Source organism: Candida tropicalis (assembly GCF_000006335.3).
Source record: "Candida tropicalis MYA-3404 genomic scaffold supercont3.1, whole genome shotgun sequence".
NCBI classification, from domain to species: Eukaryota; Fungi; Ascomycota; class Pichiomycetes; order Serinales; family Debaryomycetaceae; genus Candida; species Candida tropicalis.
The window spans coordinates 2,016,754-2,034,836 of NW_003020038.1; the positions used below are offsets into that span (position 1 = coordinate 2,016,754).

Consider the following 18,083-nt stretch of genomic DNA (forward strand, 5'->3'; position numbering starts at 1 on the left):
CTTGTGTTTGCTTTTTGAGTTTCTTTTTTTTTTTTTATTTCTTTCACACACTCAATGTGTGTGCGAGAGAGCGTGTGTGTGTACTTTTTTTTTTGCTTCTCACACTCTTTCACATTGTTCTCTCTTTACACTGGGTATTTTTATTTTTTCGTTAATTCAAATCAAAACAAAAAATTTTCTTTTAAAGTCGATTGATATTTTCAAGTAAAGTTCACCACATTTTTTTTTTCTTTTACTTCTTCTTCTTCAACAATGAGAGGTATGTTTAGATGCGTGATTAGTTAATTGAATATCAATTGGGATTTATTTACTAACATGATTTGATAGACTATAAAGTAGTGGTATTGGGTGCTGGTGGGGTAGGAAAATCCTCAATTACTGTTCAATTCGTACAAGGTGTGTATGTTGAAAGTTACGATCCCACAATTGAAGATTCATACAGAAAACAGATTGAAGTTGATGGAAGAGCCTGTGATTTGGAAATCTTGGATACCGCAGGTGTGGCTCAATTCACTTCCATGAGAGAATTATATATCAAAAGTGGTAAAGGATTTTTATTGGTTTATTCAGTGACTGACGAAAACTCACTTAAAGAATTATTAGCTCTACGTGAACAAGTATTAAGAATTAAAGATAGTGAAAATGTACCAATGGTATTAGTGGGTAATAAATGTGATTTAGAAGATGATCGTGTTTTAAGTATAGAAGATGGGGTCAAAGTTAGTCAGGATTGGGGATTAGTTCCATTTTACGAAACTAGTGCCATGTATAAAACAAATGTTGATGAAGCATTTATTGATGTTGTTAGACAAATAATGAGAAAAGAAGCTGCCATAAGTGCTGAAAAGAAGCAACAGAAGGAATTACAAAAACAACAACAACAACAGCAACAAGAAGAAGAGCAGAAACAACAGTCAGCAGGTGGTAATAATGCCACAAATTTCGCTCAAAAAACAGCCACATCTACTAATAATAATACAAATGTTAATGCTAGAAATAAACAATCAAATACTGACACAGCAAAGTCAAGCTCCGGTAGCAAGTGTTGTACAATAATGTGATACGAGTACAGATCTCGAAATCATTAAGTTTATCGTGTTTTCCTTCCTCCCCCCTTCTTCTTGTCAGACAAACGAGCCAAAAAAAGACAACAACAAAAACATCTCGACTAAAAAACGCTGAAGAGAAAGTAAGGGAAAAGAAAAGAAAGAAAAAAACGAAACTAAATCTATTTTTTAATACAACACACAGGTTCAAACAATTAAATATATCTTATACATATATTCAGAACACGCGTCACTTTTCGATAATACCTTCTTTCCAATTTGACAATTTTTTTTTATTCTATATATATACATGTATATATCGAATGTGTTCGTAGACTCTTTTTTTTATTATTATTATCATTCTATACTCGTAATAATATATATAACTTAATTTATTTTATTAATCATGTATTGTCACATTCATTTATCTCAATTGTAAATGATAAATTAAAACCCCCTTTATTTTTTTTATTTTTTTTGCGATCTAAATATACAACGTTGATTATGTAAGTCATTTATTAAAAAAGGGGTTCACTCGATTGTTCGTAAGAAGAATGGCTGTTTCTCTCTTTTTTTTTTCTTGCTTTGTTAAAGGGGGATTTTCATTTTCTAGTCATTGCACGATTAGATACAAACTTGATAACACTGAAACTCCTCAGTACTATATCTTCATAGTAAATGAATGATACCTTCTGAATCATCATGCTCCTGACATACTTCAGAAACGGACAAAGAGATAGAGCCAATTTGATTGGTAGCTCAGAAATGTATATATGGACTAGTGTAAAAACGCTACTAGGATTACTACAAAAGCTACAAGTATATAGACAGAATTAGAGTCTTTAAAGCTTGGTAGCGGCATCATAAGTTACATCTTTATAATCCCAATAGAAACTTACCTCAGTTGGATATGAAGAATTTAATCCACATACTTCTGTGAAATTAAACCCACCAATTCTATCATTGACGTAATCTTCAAAATCATCCAACTTACACGAGAACCCTGGACCATCAGCACATTTAGATATTGGAACAACGGCATCATTAACTAAATATCTGACATACGATTCATTATTGCATTGATATTTTTCGGTATAGATTCTTGCACCTTGGGGAGCAATAGAAGCATGAGAGTATGGATTTGGAAATGGGATATAATCAGTTGGTAAATCTTCATTGATATCAAACAATCCTAAAGCAGCAAGATAAACAGCCAAGTCAACGCTATGAGCGAATGACAACCAAATTTTATTGGAGTTAGTGTTGTCTTTCAATAATTCCAATGATGCATTAACTAGGATACCACCAACAAATTTATTCTGTGGATTTCCTGGACCATCAGTATAGTATTTTTCCAAATCATCTCCGTATGAAAATTGAAGTAACTCTTTATTGGTGAAAATATTACAAAACGGACTGCTACCACGAACATTGATTTCATAGGCACACCAATCAAATAAACTATAAGCATCTGAAGCAGTTAAGTTTAAACCTGGATTCTGTTTTTCCAATCTCTCAGCAATTCCATTCAAGTATGATGTGTTGTATCTGTCAGAAATGTATTCAAAAACCGAATCGTCATATTTTGGACATCCACGTCTTGGTGTTAAAGTGTTGATACCAGATTCTTTACCTTCAGAGATAACATTGAATTTAACAGTATTACTCTCATCAAACTCATCACCTAAGAATCCTCTAGCAAAATATCTTGCAGTTTCCAAAACTCTAGCAGAATTGGATGAAAAGAACGGCAATGTTGAATTGGTATGATACAATGTTCCATATCTGGACCTGAATGTAGCACCATGTCTCAAAGCATTAGTTGTACCTGCAAAGGTACTTTTAGAATTCTGTGGGGAAGTACTAAGAGCATAATAAGAACTATCTTCAACAAAATAAGTATACCCATTATTCAAAAAGGACAAATCACCATTAAATGTTTGATTATAGTTCTGGAGCTTCTCATATATCAACTCTAAAACTTTTCCACCATTAACAGTTGGAAACCTTTCAACATGTCTACTGTAAAGTTGGACTTGTTCAAGGGTACAACCTTCTGGAATATCAGTGGAAATACCATAACCTTGTCTTTGGATATATGGAGCCGATCCACCAAGATAGCGGAAAATGTTATTAGAATCCGTGGATGCTTGTTCTGGAGTAGCAATGTCTTGAAAAACACTCCGCCCGGATAATAACAAACCAGTGCTTAATAAACCAGAAAAAGAAACCATTATTTATTGTTGTATTGTAAACAACAACGAAAAAGACTACAAATGTAGTGGAATTTACTCTGCATTTATACTTGATATTCAGTGGAAACCAATTAATTAGCAGCCGGCAATGAATACTAATTGACCAACCACCACGTGTAGTTCATTATAGAATCTGTTTAAATTGACTATTGATAATAATCCCCCGTGAGTTTAGCTTTTTCTTGGGTGAATAATTTTATTAGTTATGTGTTGCAAATAAGGTTTGTACAATGACATGTCAAATCTGATCCATATCCAGAATTCCGGATTCAACTCTTCACATTCGATGAGAATATCACCAATGACTTCTCAATGGTGAGTCGTCTCTGGAATAATGACTGTATAACGGGCTTGCCACTAAGTGTTGTCTCCACCGCAAATATTCGGGAATCGATGGAGCAAAAGTAAGGTACAAGAATACCACGATTTCTCAACAGTTATCTGACATCAGTAAGCATTGATTACAAGCAACTAATCGTTCCCATGCATCTTTTTGAAAGATCTTCGAATTATTTATTTTTGTCACCCACAGCATGTATCCATATCACATTCCGTTACATAACCACTCCATACACTGTTGCAATTTTACCAAAAAAAAAAAATAAAAAAAACCAACAGAGAAAAAATTTGGGTTTCTCAGATCTCGGCCCCGTCTTCACATCCAACTGAAAAAAAAGAAAACCAAAAAATTATGGGAAAGTAGTTTAAACTAAGTACGATCGATTATTCTTTTCATTATAATACATAAACTTCCTACATAATCTGACACAACATGATAGGGATAAACAAGTTGGTGTTTTCCAAATGTTTATCAAATTCATGTAAGAGAATAACTAGAATACCTACCACCACTACTACAACAACAACATTTAGACTCACCATAAAACCTATACGACAACAATATCTTAGACCAACATCAATTTTACAACAAGTTAGATTCAATTCAACCAGTACAGTCACCAATGACAACTCCGCACCAAAAGATGAAAGTCAATCACAATCACCACCAAAAACTAACAAACGACCTAATATGATGGCTGACATTGCTAAATTACTAAGATTAGCAAAACCCGAATCGAAATTGATCTTTTTTGCTTTACTTTGTTTAGTAGCTACTTCTGCTACCAGTATGGCATTGCCTTTGATTATGGGTAAAATCATTGACACAGCAAAGACGGATGAAGATGATGAGGAAAAAGAAATAGAAACAGATGACAAGGAAAAGAATAATACCAGTGGTCAATTAATTTTTGGATTACCTGAGCCCCAGTTTTATTCTGCTTTAGCTGTGTTATTCATAGTCAGTGCAAGTACAAATTTCGGACGTATTTATTTGTTAAGATCTGTTGGGGAAAGATTAGTGGCAAGATTAAGATCAAGATTGTTCCTGAAGATTTTAGCACAAGATGCCTATTTCTTTGACATTGGACCTTCTAAAGTGGGCATGAAAACGGGGGATTTGATTTCAAGAATTTCTAGTGACACCCAAATTATCTCTAAAAGTTTAAGTATGAATATTAGTGATGGTATGAGAGCTATAATAAGTGGATGTGTTGGGTTATCAATGATGTGTTATGTATCGTGGAAATTGACTTTGTGCATGAGTATGATTTTCCCTCCTTTAATCACGATGTCGTGGTTCTATGGTCGTAAAATAAAAGCCTTATCTAAATTGATCCAAGAAAATATTGGGGATATGACAAAAGTCACAGAGGAAAAGTTGAATGGAGTTAAGGTGATTCAATCTTTTAGTCAACAGCAATCAATGGTTCACAACTATAATCAAGAAATTAAGAAAATCTTTACTAGCTCCATGAGAGAAGCTAAATTATCAGGTTTCTTTTATTCTACTAATGGTCTTATTGGGAATGTTACTATGATTGGATTGTTGATGATGGGAACAAGATTGGTTTCTATGGGTGAATTGACCATTGGTGACTTGTCAAGTTTCATGATGTATGCTGTTTATACTGGTAGTTCCGTTTTTGGATTGGGCAATTTTTACACTGAGTTGATGAAAGGGATTGGAGCAGCAGAGAGAGTTTTCGAATTAGTCGAATATAAACCTAAGATTTCAAACAATTTGGGAAGAAAAGTTGATAGTTTAGATGGGGATATTGTACTTGAAGACATTGATTTCAAATATCCATCGCGCCCAGACTCCATTATATTTGAAGGTTTAAATCTTAAAATTAAACAAGGAGAGAATGTATGTCTTGTTGGTCCATCTGGTAGTGGTAAATCAACTGTTAGTCAATTGCTTTTGAGATTCTATGATCCAGACCATGGGAAAATTGCCATTGGGGATAATGAAATCTCTGAACTTAACTTGAATCATTATAGATCTCAATTAGGGTATGTTCAACAAGAACCATTGTTATTTAGTGGTACAATCAAGGAAAACATATTATTTGGAAAAGATAATGCTACTGAAGAAGAAATTCAAAAAGCTGTCAAATTAAGTTATGCATCACATTTTATCAAAAATTTACCTGATGGATTGGAGACAAAGATAGGTGCCTCGCAATCCACTCAATTGAGTGGAGGTCAAAAGCAAAGAGTTTCCTTGGCTCGTACATTGATTCGTGATCCGAAGATATTGATATTGGATGAAGCAACATCAGCCTTGGATTCTGTGAGCGAGGAAATGGTTATGAGAAACTTGATTGAATTGAACAGAGAAAAGGGTATTACATTGATTTCTATTGCTCATAGATTATCTACCATCAGAAACAGTGATAGAGTTATTGTATTTGATCAAGATGGACAAATCGTCGAAGATGGATGTTTCAACGAGTTGCATAATGACCCAAATAGTAGATTTAACCAATTACTAAAAAGCCATAACTTAGAATAACTTATATTTGCATGTGCATGTACATAGTCAATCTAACTTGTTAACATAATTAAGATTTTTATTTATTTGTTTATTTATTTTGCAGACTAAACTTTCTCTGAATCCTGGCCAATTTTTTTACACCCAGGTACTTGTTAGAAGTCAGCCCTATGGTTTTATGCACTCTACTTACAAGTAATACGAACAATAGAAGGCGAAAGAAGGGGGTAAAAATATCACAAGCAAGTCTTGTCAGTTGAATGCGGATCAACGAAATCAAGCTTTTTTTTTTCTCTATGTTTCACTTGGAAGGTTAAAATGGCGTATCAAAGACAAGTGTTGAAACCATTATTGGCATAATTGCTGAATTTGCTATGTTGTACATTAAAGAAATTCATGTGCCTGGAGTCGCATAATCAACCACAGGAGAGATGGGGGTTCATGGAAAGTGTGCAATTTCACTAGTCTCCGAGAAACCCGAGGTTTAAGTGTTCTTGATGATTGTAGGGGAAGGGAGAGTTGGGATGTATGAGATTGCGTATGACCATGCATATAATTTAGTAAGAATTTTCTAAGAACAAACGGAGATAGAGATTCATATACTATCAAACAAGAATCATCATCCATAGTATCAGATTATCGGCACGGATGGATATCTATAGTTATCCTTCAGATACATTACTAAAATAGTAGTGCGCGTATCACCTAGCAATCCTAAAATACATAAAAATAAATTTGTCCGTTATTACACAAGTAGCGTAGAAGAAGAAATCCAAATAATTTTAATGTGAGATAGGCTAAACAGCCATTTCTGCATACATTTTTTTTCAGTAAATCAATGGTATGCACAAAACAAAGAAAAAAACAAACTTCATTGAAATCTGCCATGATTTTCCTTTTTGTCATCAAATGAAGTTCATTTCATATTAATGGTATATAACTAAACTATGATTTCCAAGAGGGTTTGTAAATTATTTATTTAATTATTTATCTATTTCCTTTTTTTTTTTACCTTTTCAATTCAATTGTTAACCCCTATATATATATTTTTTTCTTATTTCCCCCCACAGAAATTAGTTTCCAAGTTCAACCCGTTAATATTATTCTTATTTTCACATTATTTTTTTACGTCACCAACCAATTCACTTCTCCTGTTTTCATTCAAAAACGGCTATATCAATCTTGGAATTCAGACTTCATTTTTTTGGATTTTTCTTTTTTTTTTTTGGTTGTATCAAGAGAGTTCATACAAGAATAGACAAGTTGAATTTTAAAACAATTAAACTGTTCCAATGCCGTTCTATAAAAAAGTAACGCATGCATTGATCCCTGAATCAATTCATAATTTGGCAACACACCATGGATGTGGAGATGACAAATCCGATAAAGAAGTCGAGAAAACAACTAGTGTACCTACTGCAAGCAGCAAGGATGATGAATTAACATCAGCAAGAGAAAGATCAACTTACCATTCTATTTCTGGTAGACTTAGTTATGAAGATGATGATAGTGACGATGACTTTGATGCTGCAAAAGTAGAAGAAGGGGGTACATTTTTTTCAGAATTATTAAACACAGCTACAATATGTTCGGGGTTGGGGTCATTAAATACTTTAAAAAAACAATACTTAGATGAATTACTTAAAAAAAGTGGATTACACAATCTCAAACCACAGCAACAACATCACCATCACCATTCACCTCAGTTGGCAGGTAAACATGATAGAAATCAACCTGTCGCCAGTTCTGTGAATAAAGAGCTGTCGCTTGGTAAACTGCAACAATTTTCCAGTGAAGATTCCGATGAATCTGAAGATTCAAGCATTGAAGAAGAATTCGTTGCAAATGATTTAGAAGCAACTCAGATTTCTGGAACAAACGAACCATTCAAATCAACATCTACAGACACCAGTCCTATTAGCAAAGTTGAAACAGTGGCATCGACAACGACGGCTTCTTCGGCTACTGCCACCCCAACAGCAACTACACAAGTTAAAGTTGCTACGGAAACTAAAGTGGCTCATATTCCTCATGAAGATTTAGAGGGACTAAATCCTTTGCAAAGATCTGTGGTTACAAATTTAGACCCGCATTCTATTAAAGAGGGAATACTAATTAAAGTTAAACCTGGACAAAGACCAACCGAAGAAGAACTCCAAAATGAACATGAACAGATCAAAGAAAAGATCAGATTACGTCTTAAGATTGCAGATAAGTTACAAAAAGTGTTTAGTTTAGATGACACTGACGAATTCCTTGGAAATTATAGTGCATGGTTAATCAAGGATGTATTATTGCAAGGTCATTTGTATCTTACCAAGGAAGCACTTTTATATTTTGCATTCCTCCCAAAGCGATTCTCGGTTGAGCATGCTTCTGAGGTCTTGAACATTGACGATTCTTCAAATATTGTCCATAAAGGTACATTGGGATACAAACCAAGGAAATATGGTGAAGTTATTCTTAATGCTGTTGTTCAACATAGATACTGGGCGGTTTTAAGATCAGAAACTTTAAGTATCTATTCGTCAGCAACAGATTTGTATTTTCCTGAATTGGTGATTGATATCAAGACCTGTTTGTATGCTGAAGTTGTCGATAAGGAAAAGTATGGTAAAGAGGCCATCTCACCAGTGAATAGAAGTGGAGCTCAAAGCCCAATGGGTCCTAACTCAGGAACAGAGACACCAGGAACACCTGCAATTGAAGAGTATACATCAGAACTCAATAGTATGATGTCAGCGGATTCTTTTGCACCAACAGAAGATACCGTTGAATCCGGATCTACAAATATTTGGTTCAAGTTGGTCACGCAAAAGAGGACATACAAGTTTCAATGTGATAGTTCCTTTTCTGCTCGTCAATGGTGTAACAATTTGACCAAATTGATTTTTCAACACCACAATGCAAATACCAGCAGTGAAGTTTTGATAAAGATACCAATTAGTGACATAGTGGAATACAACAAACGAACATTGTTTGATGAAGAAGCAGACCATGATATTGACCATGCTAAAAATGACATTCCATTAAATTTATCAATAAAGTACTTAGCCAATGCTCCCGTATCTGCTGATTTGGCTAAACAGAAGGCTAAATCAAAGAAGACTCTAAAAGAGCAAGATAACATGACTATCGAAGAGGTCAACTTTTTATTCCCAAAGAATGGTGTTGAATTTTTTGAGACTTTTGATAATGCAATGCATGATGGGAAACAGGGTGTTGATGAACTTTCAAAATTGACTACAGTCGATTCCAGCACTTCCTTAAAGTCAATGTCGACTTTGAGTCCTTCGTCCAATGCTTTGGTGAAGACAGTCATGGATCATAATAAATATACTGAACCTAATGATGGTGCTTCAACTTTGAAAAAATTAAGCAAGACGATTACGAGCCCAACCAGAATTTTTAGAGCTGCCACACTTGGTTCATTAGATAGACCAAGTATTGCTTCAGTTACTTCAAATGACAGTACTGGGAAAGATAGTCATCTTCAATTGCCAAGAGCGTTATCTGAACGAGGGTTACAAAGCTTGGATATATCATTTGTCACCAGTCTCAAGAAAATGGAGGAAGCAGCATCAAGATACGACAAACCACTGTTTTCACCTGATGAATTACCATTACCAAGTAATTTGACTGACCCATTTGAAGTGAAGAAACAATCCAGAAGACCGATTCTGAAAAGTATCAAGGCGTTGTCTAATGTTGCAAGTAGATGGTCTTCTACTCCCTCCCATTATGTAGATGACGGTAGATTTTATGTTGGAGATGCTAGTGAAAGAGAAGAATCCCAAAGAAACTTCCAAGGACATTTTTCTACAAACTCCAAATTGCTTGCCACTTACTATGCTCATTTGTTAAGAACTGTTCCAGTTTATGGTAAATTATATATTTCCGAGACAGAAGTTTGCTTCAGAAGTTTATTGCCAGGTGTTTCGACTAAGATGGTATTGCCTATGATGGATATCGAGGATGTCAAATTGTCGGCTATAGTGAAGTTAGCCTATTACAGATTATCATTAATGGTTAACGGAGCTGAAGAGTTGAGTTTTGAGTTTGGTTCATCCAAGTCTAGAGATGATTTCCGTGAAATTGTTCTTACACAATTAGAAAAGCTTCATTCGAATGAAGGATTCCGACCAAAACCACACCAGTGGGGTAGTAATTATGATATTGAATTAAGCAAGACAAGAATGGAATACACAGACTCAGAAAGATGTCAAATTCAAAAAGCGTTTGACGATACACTGAAAGATGTCCAATTGGCGGAACAAAGGATTGAATTGGCTAGAGTTAGAATGTTTGAAGATAGATTGATGGCAGCTTCAGGTTTAGATGTGCCAATAATTTTGGAAGACTCGCCATTTTTCAAAACGGAAATGAGACCTTCAACTTCTTACAACATCACATTGTTAACCATTGGATCTAGAGGTGACGTCCAACCATATATGGCTTTAGGTAAAGGTTTAGTCAAAGAAGGACACAATGTTACAATTGCGACACATGGTGAATTTGGTGATTGGATTAAGAAGAGTGGATTTAATTTCAAAGAAATCGCTGGTAATCCTGCAGAATTGATGTCGTTTATGGTCACTCATAATGCTATGTCTGTAAGTTTTCTTAAAGAAGCTCAAAAGAGATTCAAATCATGGATTGCTCATTTGTTGACCACCAGTTGGGAAGCATGTCAAGGGTCTGATATTTTAATTGAAAGCCCTTCAGCAATGGCTGGTATCCATATTGCTGAAGCATTGGGTATTCCATATTTCCGAGCTTTCACAATGCCTTGGACAAGAACAAGAGCTTATCCACATGCTTTTTTTGTACCAGATCAGAAGAAAGGAGGTACATACAACTATTTAACTCATGTGTTGTTTGAAAATGTGTTTTGGAAAGGGATTTCTGGACAGGTTAACAAATGGAGAGTTGAAGAATTGGATTTGCCGAAAACAAATTTGTACAGATTACAACAAACCAGGGTTCCATTCTTGTATAATGTTTCGCCTACTGTTTTACCTCCAGCAGTTGATTTTCCTGATTGGGTTAAGGTCACTGGTTATTGGTTTTTGGATGAAGGTTCTGGTGATTATAAACCACCAGAGGATCTTGTTAAATTTATGAGTGATGCTGCTGCTGATGGTAAGAAGATTGTTTATATTGGTTTTGGATCAATTGTCGTCAAAGATGCCAAGTCATTAACAAAAGCTGTTGTTGGAGCTGTCCAACGTGCTGGTGTTCGTTGTATCTTGAATAAAGGTTGGTCTGATAGATTAGATGACAAGGGTAAAGATAAAATTGAAGTGAAATTACCACCTGAAGTTTACAACTCTGGTGCTATTCCACACGATTGGTTATTCCCTCGAATTGATGCAGCTGTACATCATGGTGGTTCAGGAACCACTGGTGCTAGTTTGCGTGCTGGTATTCCAACAATTATTAAGCCATTCTTTGGAGATCAATTTTTCTATGCAACTAGGGTTGAAGATTTAGGTGCGGGAATTGGGTTAAAGAAATTGACTGTAAAATCATTGGGAAATGCTCTTGTTACTGCTACTGAAGATTTGAAGATTATTGAAAAAGCCAAGAGAGTCAGTGAACAGATTAAACATGAACATGGTGTTCTTAGTGCAATCGAAGCTATTTATTCCGAATTAGAGTATACCAGAAATTTGACATTGGTCAAGAATATTTATGACCAAAACTACAAACGTCATCATCCAGATTTCAAGTCACAATCTGGCATTCAATCACCAGTTGAAGCTAGTGAAGATGAAGACAGTGAGGATGAAGATGATTATGATGATGAAGATAGTGAAGAGTGCAATGAAGAAAAAGATGTTTATGGTGATAAACTTTCTGAACAAGATTCCAAGAAACAGGCTCAATTATAGTATGTATAGTATTTATAGTAAAATTGTATTAGTAGTTTTTTTTTATATTTTTAAGTATTCTAGTTTATTATCATTATTATTTTGATTTTGATTTTGATTTTTGTTCCTTGTATTGCCACTCCGTGGAGAGGATGCGGGCGTGTGTGAGCGAGTGCGTGATTAAGGTTTGATGATGAATGCTAATACACTCAATTGCACGAAAAATTGCGTAATTTTGTCTGACTCATTTTTACCCCAAAGGTCGCTACCAATTTTTTTTTTGTTTCCTGCCCACACAGTTTGTCTATGGAATCAATTGTTTCTACAATCGGCTAAAAAAAAAGACAATAAAAACTTAAGATCCTACTCGGAGTTGATTGTACGATGGTCAGTCATAATATATTATTGATATAATCAGACTATGAGAAATACATTAGTTGTTGATGTTGTTGAAAATAACTTTAACCCTGAATACCCGAGTCATTCTTTTGAACGATCAAATAGTTTTTTTTTTTGTGCGTAATAAATTTTAGCGCTGATACAAAAGGAGCGAAAAATTGAGGATCCACAATTATTCATATCTATGACTTTTTCTCTCTCTCTCTCTCTCTTTAATTCAATTTTCTTTTTCATTGACATCTTCATCTTGATTTTTTTTTTTTTTTTGAAAAAAATTACTTTCCTTTCCCTTTGTTTTGATTCTTGCTTTTCATTTGATAATATATATTGATCTTAAGATAATCCTAATTAATCCTTTATCCATCGTTTCTTAAATTTTTCATTTATCTTTTTTTGATTTCACATATTTATTTTAATTTTTAGAAGAAATGGTATTTAAAGACGTCACAGAGGAACAATGTCAATCCAATCCATATGCAAGATTAGTTCCTGGTCAAACAATTGTTGAAATTCCTCAATATGATCTAGAATGTGGTGAAACTTTATATAATTTCCCAGTAGCTTATAAAACATGGGGTAAATTGAATGAAAATGGTGATAATGTTTTAGTTATATGTCATGCATTAAGTGGATCTTCAGATGTTGATGATTGGTGGGGTGAATTATTAGGTGAAAATAAAGCTTTTGATCCTACTAAATATTTTATAATTTGCATAAATTTCCTTGGTTCTCCTTATGGATCTTGTTCTCCTGTTACTATTGATAAATCTACTGGGAAACCATATGGTCCTTCATTTCCATTAGTTACTTTTAAAGATGATGTTGGAATTCAAAAATTGATTTTGGATTCATTGAATGTTAAACTGTTGGCTGCTGTTATTGGTGGATCAATGGGTGGTATGTTGGCATTAGAATACCTGGCTATTTATAATAATACTGGATATGTTAAAAAAGTTGTTGCATTAGCCACTGCTGCTAGAACTTCAGCATGGTGTATATCGTGGAACGAAACTCAAAGACAATGTATATTCAGTGATCCATATTATGATGATGGATATTATTATGAAACTGGAAATAAACCAACTTCAGGATTAAGTGCAGCTAGAATGGCAGCTTTACTTACTTATCGTTCCAGGAACTCATTCGAGAATAGATTTGGTAGAAAATTAGGAGTTAGAAAATCAAGTTCTGCTTCATTATCTCCAGATGGAGAAAATAGTGGTAGATCAAGTCCAAGACCAAGATCAAAACAAGAAGAACATAGTTTATTACATAATGATGGGTCAAAATCAGTAAAAGGTGATGCGACTCCAGTTAATGAAAAATACCCACCAACATATTTTTCTGCTCAATCTTATATGCGTTATAATGGATCCAAATTTATTGATAGATTCGATGCTAATTGCTATATATCAATTAGTCGAAAATTGGATACTAATGATTTAACTCGTGGAAGAATAACTAATTTAGAAGAACATATGAATGGACATAGCAATGGTCATGATTCAAAAGATCCTTTGGTTGAAGTTTTGCAAGGTCTTTCTACTCCTACTTTGATTATTGGTATTGAATCAGATCATCTTTTTACAATCACTGAACAAAGACTTTTAGCTGATAATATTCCAAATTCGATATTTGAAAAATTGGATAGTGAAGAAGGTCATGATGCATTCTTGTTGGAATTTGAAAAAATAAATACTTTTATCACTAGTTTCATGAGTAATTAGATTTGAAAGGTGAATTCTATTTGTTTAATGAGAATCCTATAGTAGTATATAAATTAACACATAAATAAAAAATTGCATGTATAAATTGTTCCATTAGTAATCATTCAGTACGAATAATCAATAAAAAAATAAAAAAATAGACATCCATAACTCCGAGTAAAATTTCGAGGGAAAAAAACGACCCTCGGAAGTATCAATATGATACATCAAACAATTAAGCGGGTAAAAAGGGGTTTGTAAACCAAATAGAGCAGAATAACTGAATTAATTCTGAAAATAGCGATTTATTGAACTAATCAAGTAAAATGAAAAAAAAAGGTTATTCTTGAATTAAAAAAACCCACGTTCTCTAACATATTGCCGTATATTACTCATAACCTAATCATATGATACTTAATATCCGAGGTAGGTATTGAGTATGTTACAAAGATAATGAGTAAAGTAGTTGTAGTGATGATGATAGTATCGTACCTGACAAGAATTTATTGCTGATGAGTCTATTGGACCTTCTTTTGACATGTTTGTCTTGGTATAATTGAATGAATCTTGTTAACGTATCCTGAAAATGATTCAAATGCAACGTTACTTCAAGCAAAATTGGGGGTTAGATAGTCGTTGATCCAATTAGATCTAGGCTTACACATCAAGATTTAGTAACTCTTACTCTTTCAAAAGTATACTGTTATTCACATTTTACTAACTGCTATAGGACTATTTAACCATATCAGTTTCGCATTTGATTATGAGGGTTTGTGTTGCACATCTTTATTTCTATGACACAAAATCTTGAATCATACAAAGGATAACCAATCAAATAAGGATTATCCGTTGTTGGAACTCTAAATCCTGAAACGGTTAAATCGGAAATGAACTATATTAAACACGTGGTAGACTATACCTGTCCAACTAATTCATAACTAGTTCACATTGAACTACTCAACCTCAAAAACAAATATTGCCGAATCACGCTCTCCGCCCCGTTTTATTTTTTTCATTGCTACACCGCCAAGAGTAATTTAACTAATTCAGTAGGATCTAAAAAATATACGCAGAAAAGAAAAGAAAAAAGAACCCGAATATTCAAAAAGCAATGATCTTTAATAAATTAGAAAAAAACAAAAACGTCCTCCTTTTACTACAGTATAAATACTTCATGAATTCACTCTTAACTTCGAAGTATTCCATTGCTTTCCTGTGAATTAAATCAAGCAAGAAATGGTTGCAATTTCAAAAGTACTCAACAGTGGTTTATTATTAGCTGGTCAAAGTGTTTTCCAAGATGTGGCTACCCCACAACAAGGATCAGTTCAATCATATAATATTCTTAACTTCCCTGGTGGTTCAGCTCCCTATATTCAAAGACAAGGTTATGGTATTTCAACTGATATTCCACAAGGTTGTAAAATTCAACAAGTTCAATTGCTTTCAAGACATGGAGAAAGATATCCAAGTAATTCAGTTGGTAGAAATTTAGAATCAATTTATAAAAAAATTCAAGATTATTCTGAAAATTCTACATTTCTGGGAGATTTAGCATTCTTAAATGATGGTTATGAATATTTTGTACCTGATTCCGACTTATATGAAAAAGAAACAAGTCCAAAGAATTCAGAAGGTACTTATGCTGGTACTTCCAATGCATTAAGACATGGTGCTGCATTTAGAGCTAAATATGGTTCATTGTACGAGATTAATTCCACTTTACCTGTTTTTTCATCTAATTCTGGTAGATGTTATGAAACTTCAAGATATTTTGCTAGAGGATTCTTAGGTGATGATTTTGAAGAAGGTGAAACTGTTAAATTTAGTATTCTCGATGAAGATGAAGAATCTGGTCTTAATACTTTAACTCCAAGACATAGTTGTCCAAATTATGATTCACTGGCTAACAATGATATTGTCAGAGAATATAATACTTCATATTTAAATGATATTGCCGATAGATTAGAAGATCAAAATCCTGGTTTCCAATTAACCACCTCTGAAGTTAACTATCTTTTTGAATGGTGTTCCTATGAAATCAATGTTCGTGGATCAAGTCCATTCTGTAATCTTTTCACCAATGAAGAATATATTAGAAGAAGTTACTATACTGATTTATCCAACTATTATAGCAATGGTGCTGGTAACAATTTTACAAGAATAGCTGGTAGTCCAATGTTGAATGCTTCTTTGGCTCTTTTAAAGGATACTGAAAACGATAACCAAATCTGGTTGTCATTCACACATGATACTGATTTAGAAGTTTTTCATTCTGCCTTGGGGTTATTAGAACCAGCTGAGGATTTACCAACTGATTATATCCCATTCCCAAATCCATATGTTCATTCATCTATTGTTCCACAAGGTGCTAGAATTTATACTGAAAAATACCAATGTGAAGATGATGAATCATACGTGAGATACATTATCAATGATGCTGTTGTTCCTATTCCTAAATGTGCCACTGGTCCTGGGTTTTCATGTAAATTAGACGACTTTGAAGATTACGTCAATGACAGAATTGGTGATATTGATTTTGTTGAGCAATGTGGTGTCAATAGTAGTTATCCATCTGAATTGACCTTCTATTGGGATTACCAAAACACTACCTATGATGCTCCATTGGGTAACTTTTAGGTTGTTGATAGTAAGGCATTTTTTTTTTTTTAGATTATTACCTTTATACATATAAATAAAATGTTATTTTTTTTTTTTTTTTGTTTTCATGTGTGTATATTTAATTTCATTATATGAGGGGAGAGGCCGTCGGAACGCAAAGAAAATCTGGAATCACAATATCGTAGACCCTGAAAAATTGCGCAAATCCAAAACCCAAAAGCATGCCACGCATCACGTGATTGTTTAATAAAATCTTTTCTTTTTCTTCGTATTTTGAGTACTTTCTATTTTTATATAAAACTTCATATTGAGATATAAAAATAGAATTATCTCGAGTATAATAATTTGCATTTAAATGACTCGCTTTTTTATTTGTTCTTTCTATGATTCATTGATAATATTATGATGTAATGACTAAATTCTCGAGGTGTTTGACTAAAGATAAAGAAAAAGAAGAACGCGGGGAATCAATAGATCATGATAATGGAGATGGAGTACACGTGTTGATATAAATGCAATGCAGCATTTAATATCAAAATTATTACGGATCAAACAAGAAGGATGAAAAGTAATTGAAATCAATCGATTCTCATCATGTAGAATCTAGTGGTTACTAAGGAGACTGAAACAAAAAAAACAACAACCAAAAACGGGAAGAAAATAAGACAATTCTCACTAGCCCGAATAATAAGGAGAGAGAGAGAGAGAGAGAGAACTAATGGTTGTCAAGAGGGTATTAATTATTTAGGGGGCTTTGGTGATCATATCATATTATAAATCAAGATAAATTATGAAATATTATGCATTATGATATTTTAAACCATTTACTAAATAATAGAATAATTATTTCTGACAGAATCATAATTGAGATGGTGGAGAAAAGATGACGATCTCCATTACGAATTAATTAGCCAATAAATAGAACGTATGGTTAAAGCAAAAAGGATAGTATAATTAAATTAGACTCATCTCTTACAATTCTATAGGTATTGTTCTCTTACTACTACTATTACTCTCTTGGCAGTTAAAAATCGCATCAATGTTAGTTGATGGCATTTGAGTTGATACAAAATTGATCATTATCTTAATTATAATGGGTTATGTTACCATTATTGTGTGTTTAGGTGAAGAATGTCGCAGACATAACGTTAATCAATGATGACATGTGAGTTTTGTCCTGATTTACATAAGGGGGTAAAATGAAAGAAAGAAGGTTTGTGGATAGGCTATGTTAATCTGTCTCGAAATAAAATGAATGCAAGTAATAAATACAAAAAGAAAATGAAACAAGAAGCAGTACTTTATTGTTAATTATCAACAATTAACAAAAGGTTGATAATGATTTA

At 33.6% G+C, this 18,083-nt stretch overlaps 6 protein-coding genes across 6 annotated transcripts; 5 read left to right on the forward strand and 1 right to left on the reverse strand. All coding sequences in view use genetic code 12, as the record gives it.

Moving 5' to 3' along the window:
* Positions 1-252: 252 nt before the first annotated feature.
* On the forward strand, positions 253-1,061 carry RSR1 (Ras family GTPase; the record flags this gene model as incomplete). The annotated part of the gene is made up of 2 exons (XM_002546069.1): positions 253-259; positions 328-1,061. 2 exons carry the CDS (start codon positions 253-255, stop codon positions 1,059-1,061), a joined length of 741 nt encoding a protein of 246 aa, XP_002546115.1.
* An 827-nt stretch (positions 1,062-1,888) lies between these two features.
* Positions 1,889-3,280, reverse strand: CTRG_00898 (histidine phosphatase family protein; the record flags this gene model as incomplete). Its single annotated transcript, XM_002546070.1, has 1 exon — positions 1,889-3,280. The coding sequence occupies one exon, from the start codon at positions 3,278-3,280 to the stop codon at positions 1,889-1,891; it is 1,392 nt and encodes a 463-aa protein (XP_002546116.1).
* A 793-nt stretch (positions 3,281-4,073) lies between these two features.
* Positions 4,074-6,158, forward strand: MDL1 (ATP-binding cassette permease; the record flags this gene model as incomplete). The annotated part of the gene is made up of 1 exon (XM_002546071.1): positions 4,074-6,158. The coding sequence occupies one exon, from the start codon at positions 4,074-4,076 to the stop codon at positions 6,156-6,158; it is 2,085 nt and encodes a 694-aa protein (XP_002546117.1).
* Positions 6,159-7,429: 1,271 nt separating this feature from the next.
* Positions 7,430-12,031, forward strand: UGT51C1 (Ugt51c1p; the record flags this gene model as incomplete). Its single annotated transcript, XM_002546072.1, has 1 exon — positions 7,430-12,031. One exon carries the CDS (start codon positions 7,430-7,432, stop codon positions 12,029-12,031), a length of 4,602 nt encoding a protein of 1,533 aa, XP_002546118.1.
* Positions 12,032-12,837: 806 nt separating this feature from the next.
* Positions 12,838-14,136, forward strand: MET2 (homoserine O-acetyltransferase; the record flags this gene model as incomplete). The annotated part of the gene is made up of 1 exon (XM_002546073.1): positions 12,838-14,136. One exon carries the CDS (start codon positions 12,838-12,840, stop codon positions 14,134-14,136), a length of 1,299 nt encoding a protein of 432 aa, XP_002546119.1.
* A 1,215-nt stretch (positions 14,137-15,351) lies between these two features.
* On the forward strand, positions 15,352-16,755 carry CTRG_00902 (histidine phosphatase family protein; the record flags this gene model as incomplete). The annotated part of the gene is made up of 1 exon (XM_002546074.1): positions 15,352-16,755. The coding sequence occupies one exon, from the start codon at positions 15,352-15,354 to the stop codon at positions 16,753-16,755; it is 1,404 nt and encodes a 467-aa protein (XP_002546120.1).
* Between the last annotated feature and the right edge of the window lie 1,328 nt (positions 16,756-18,083).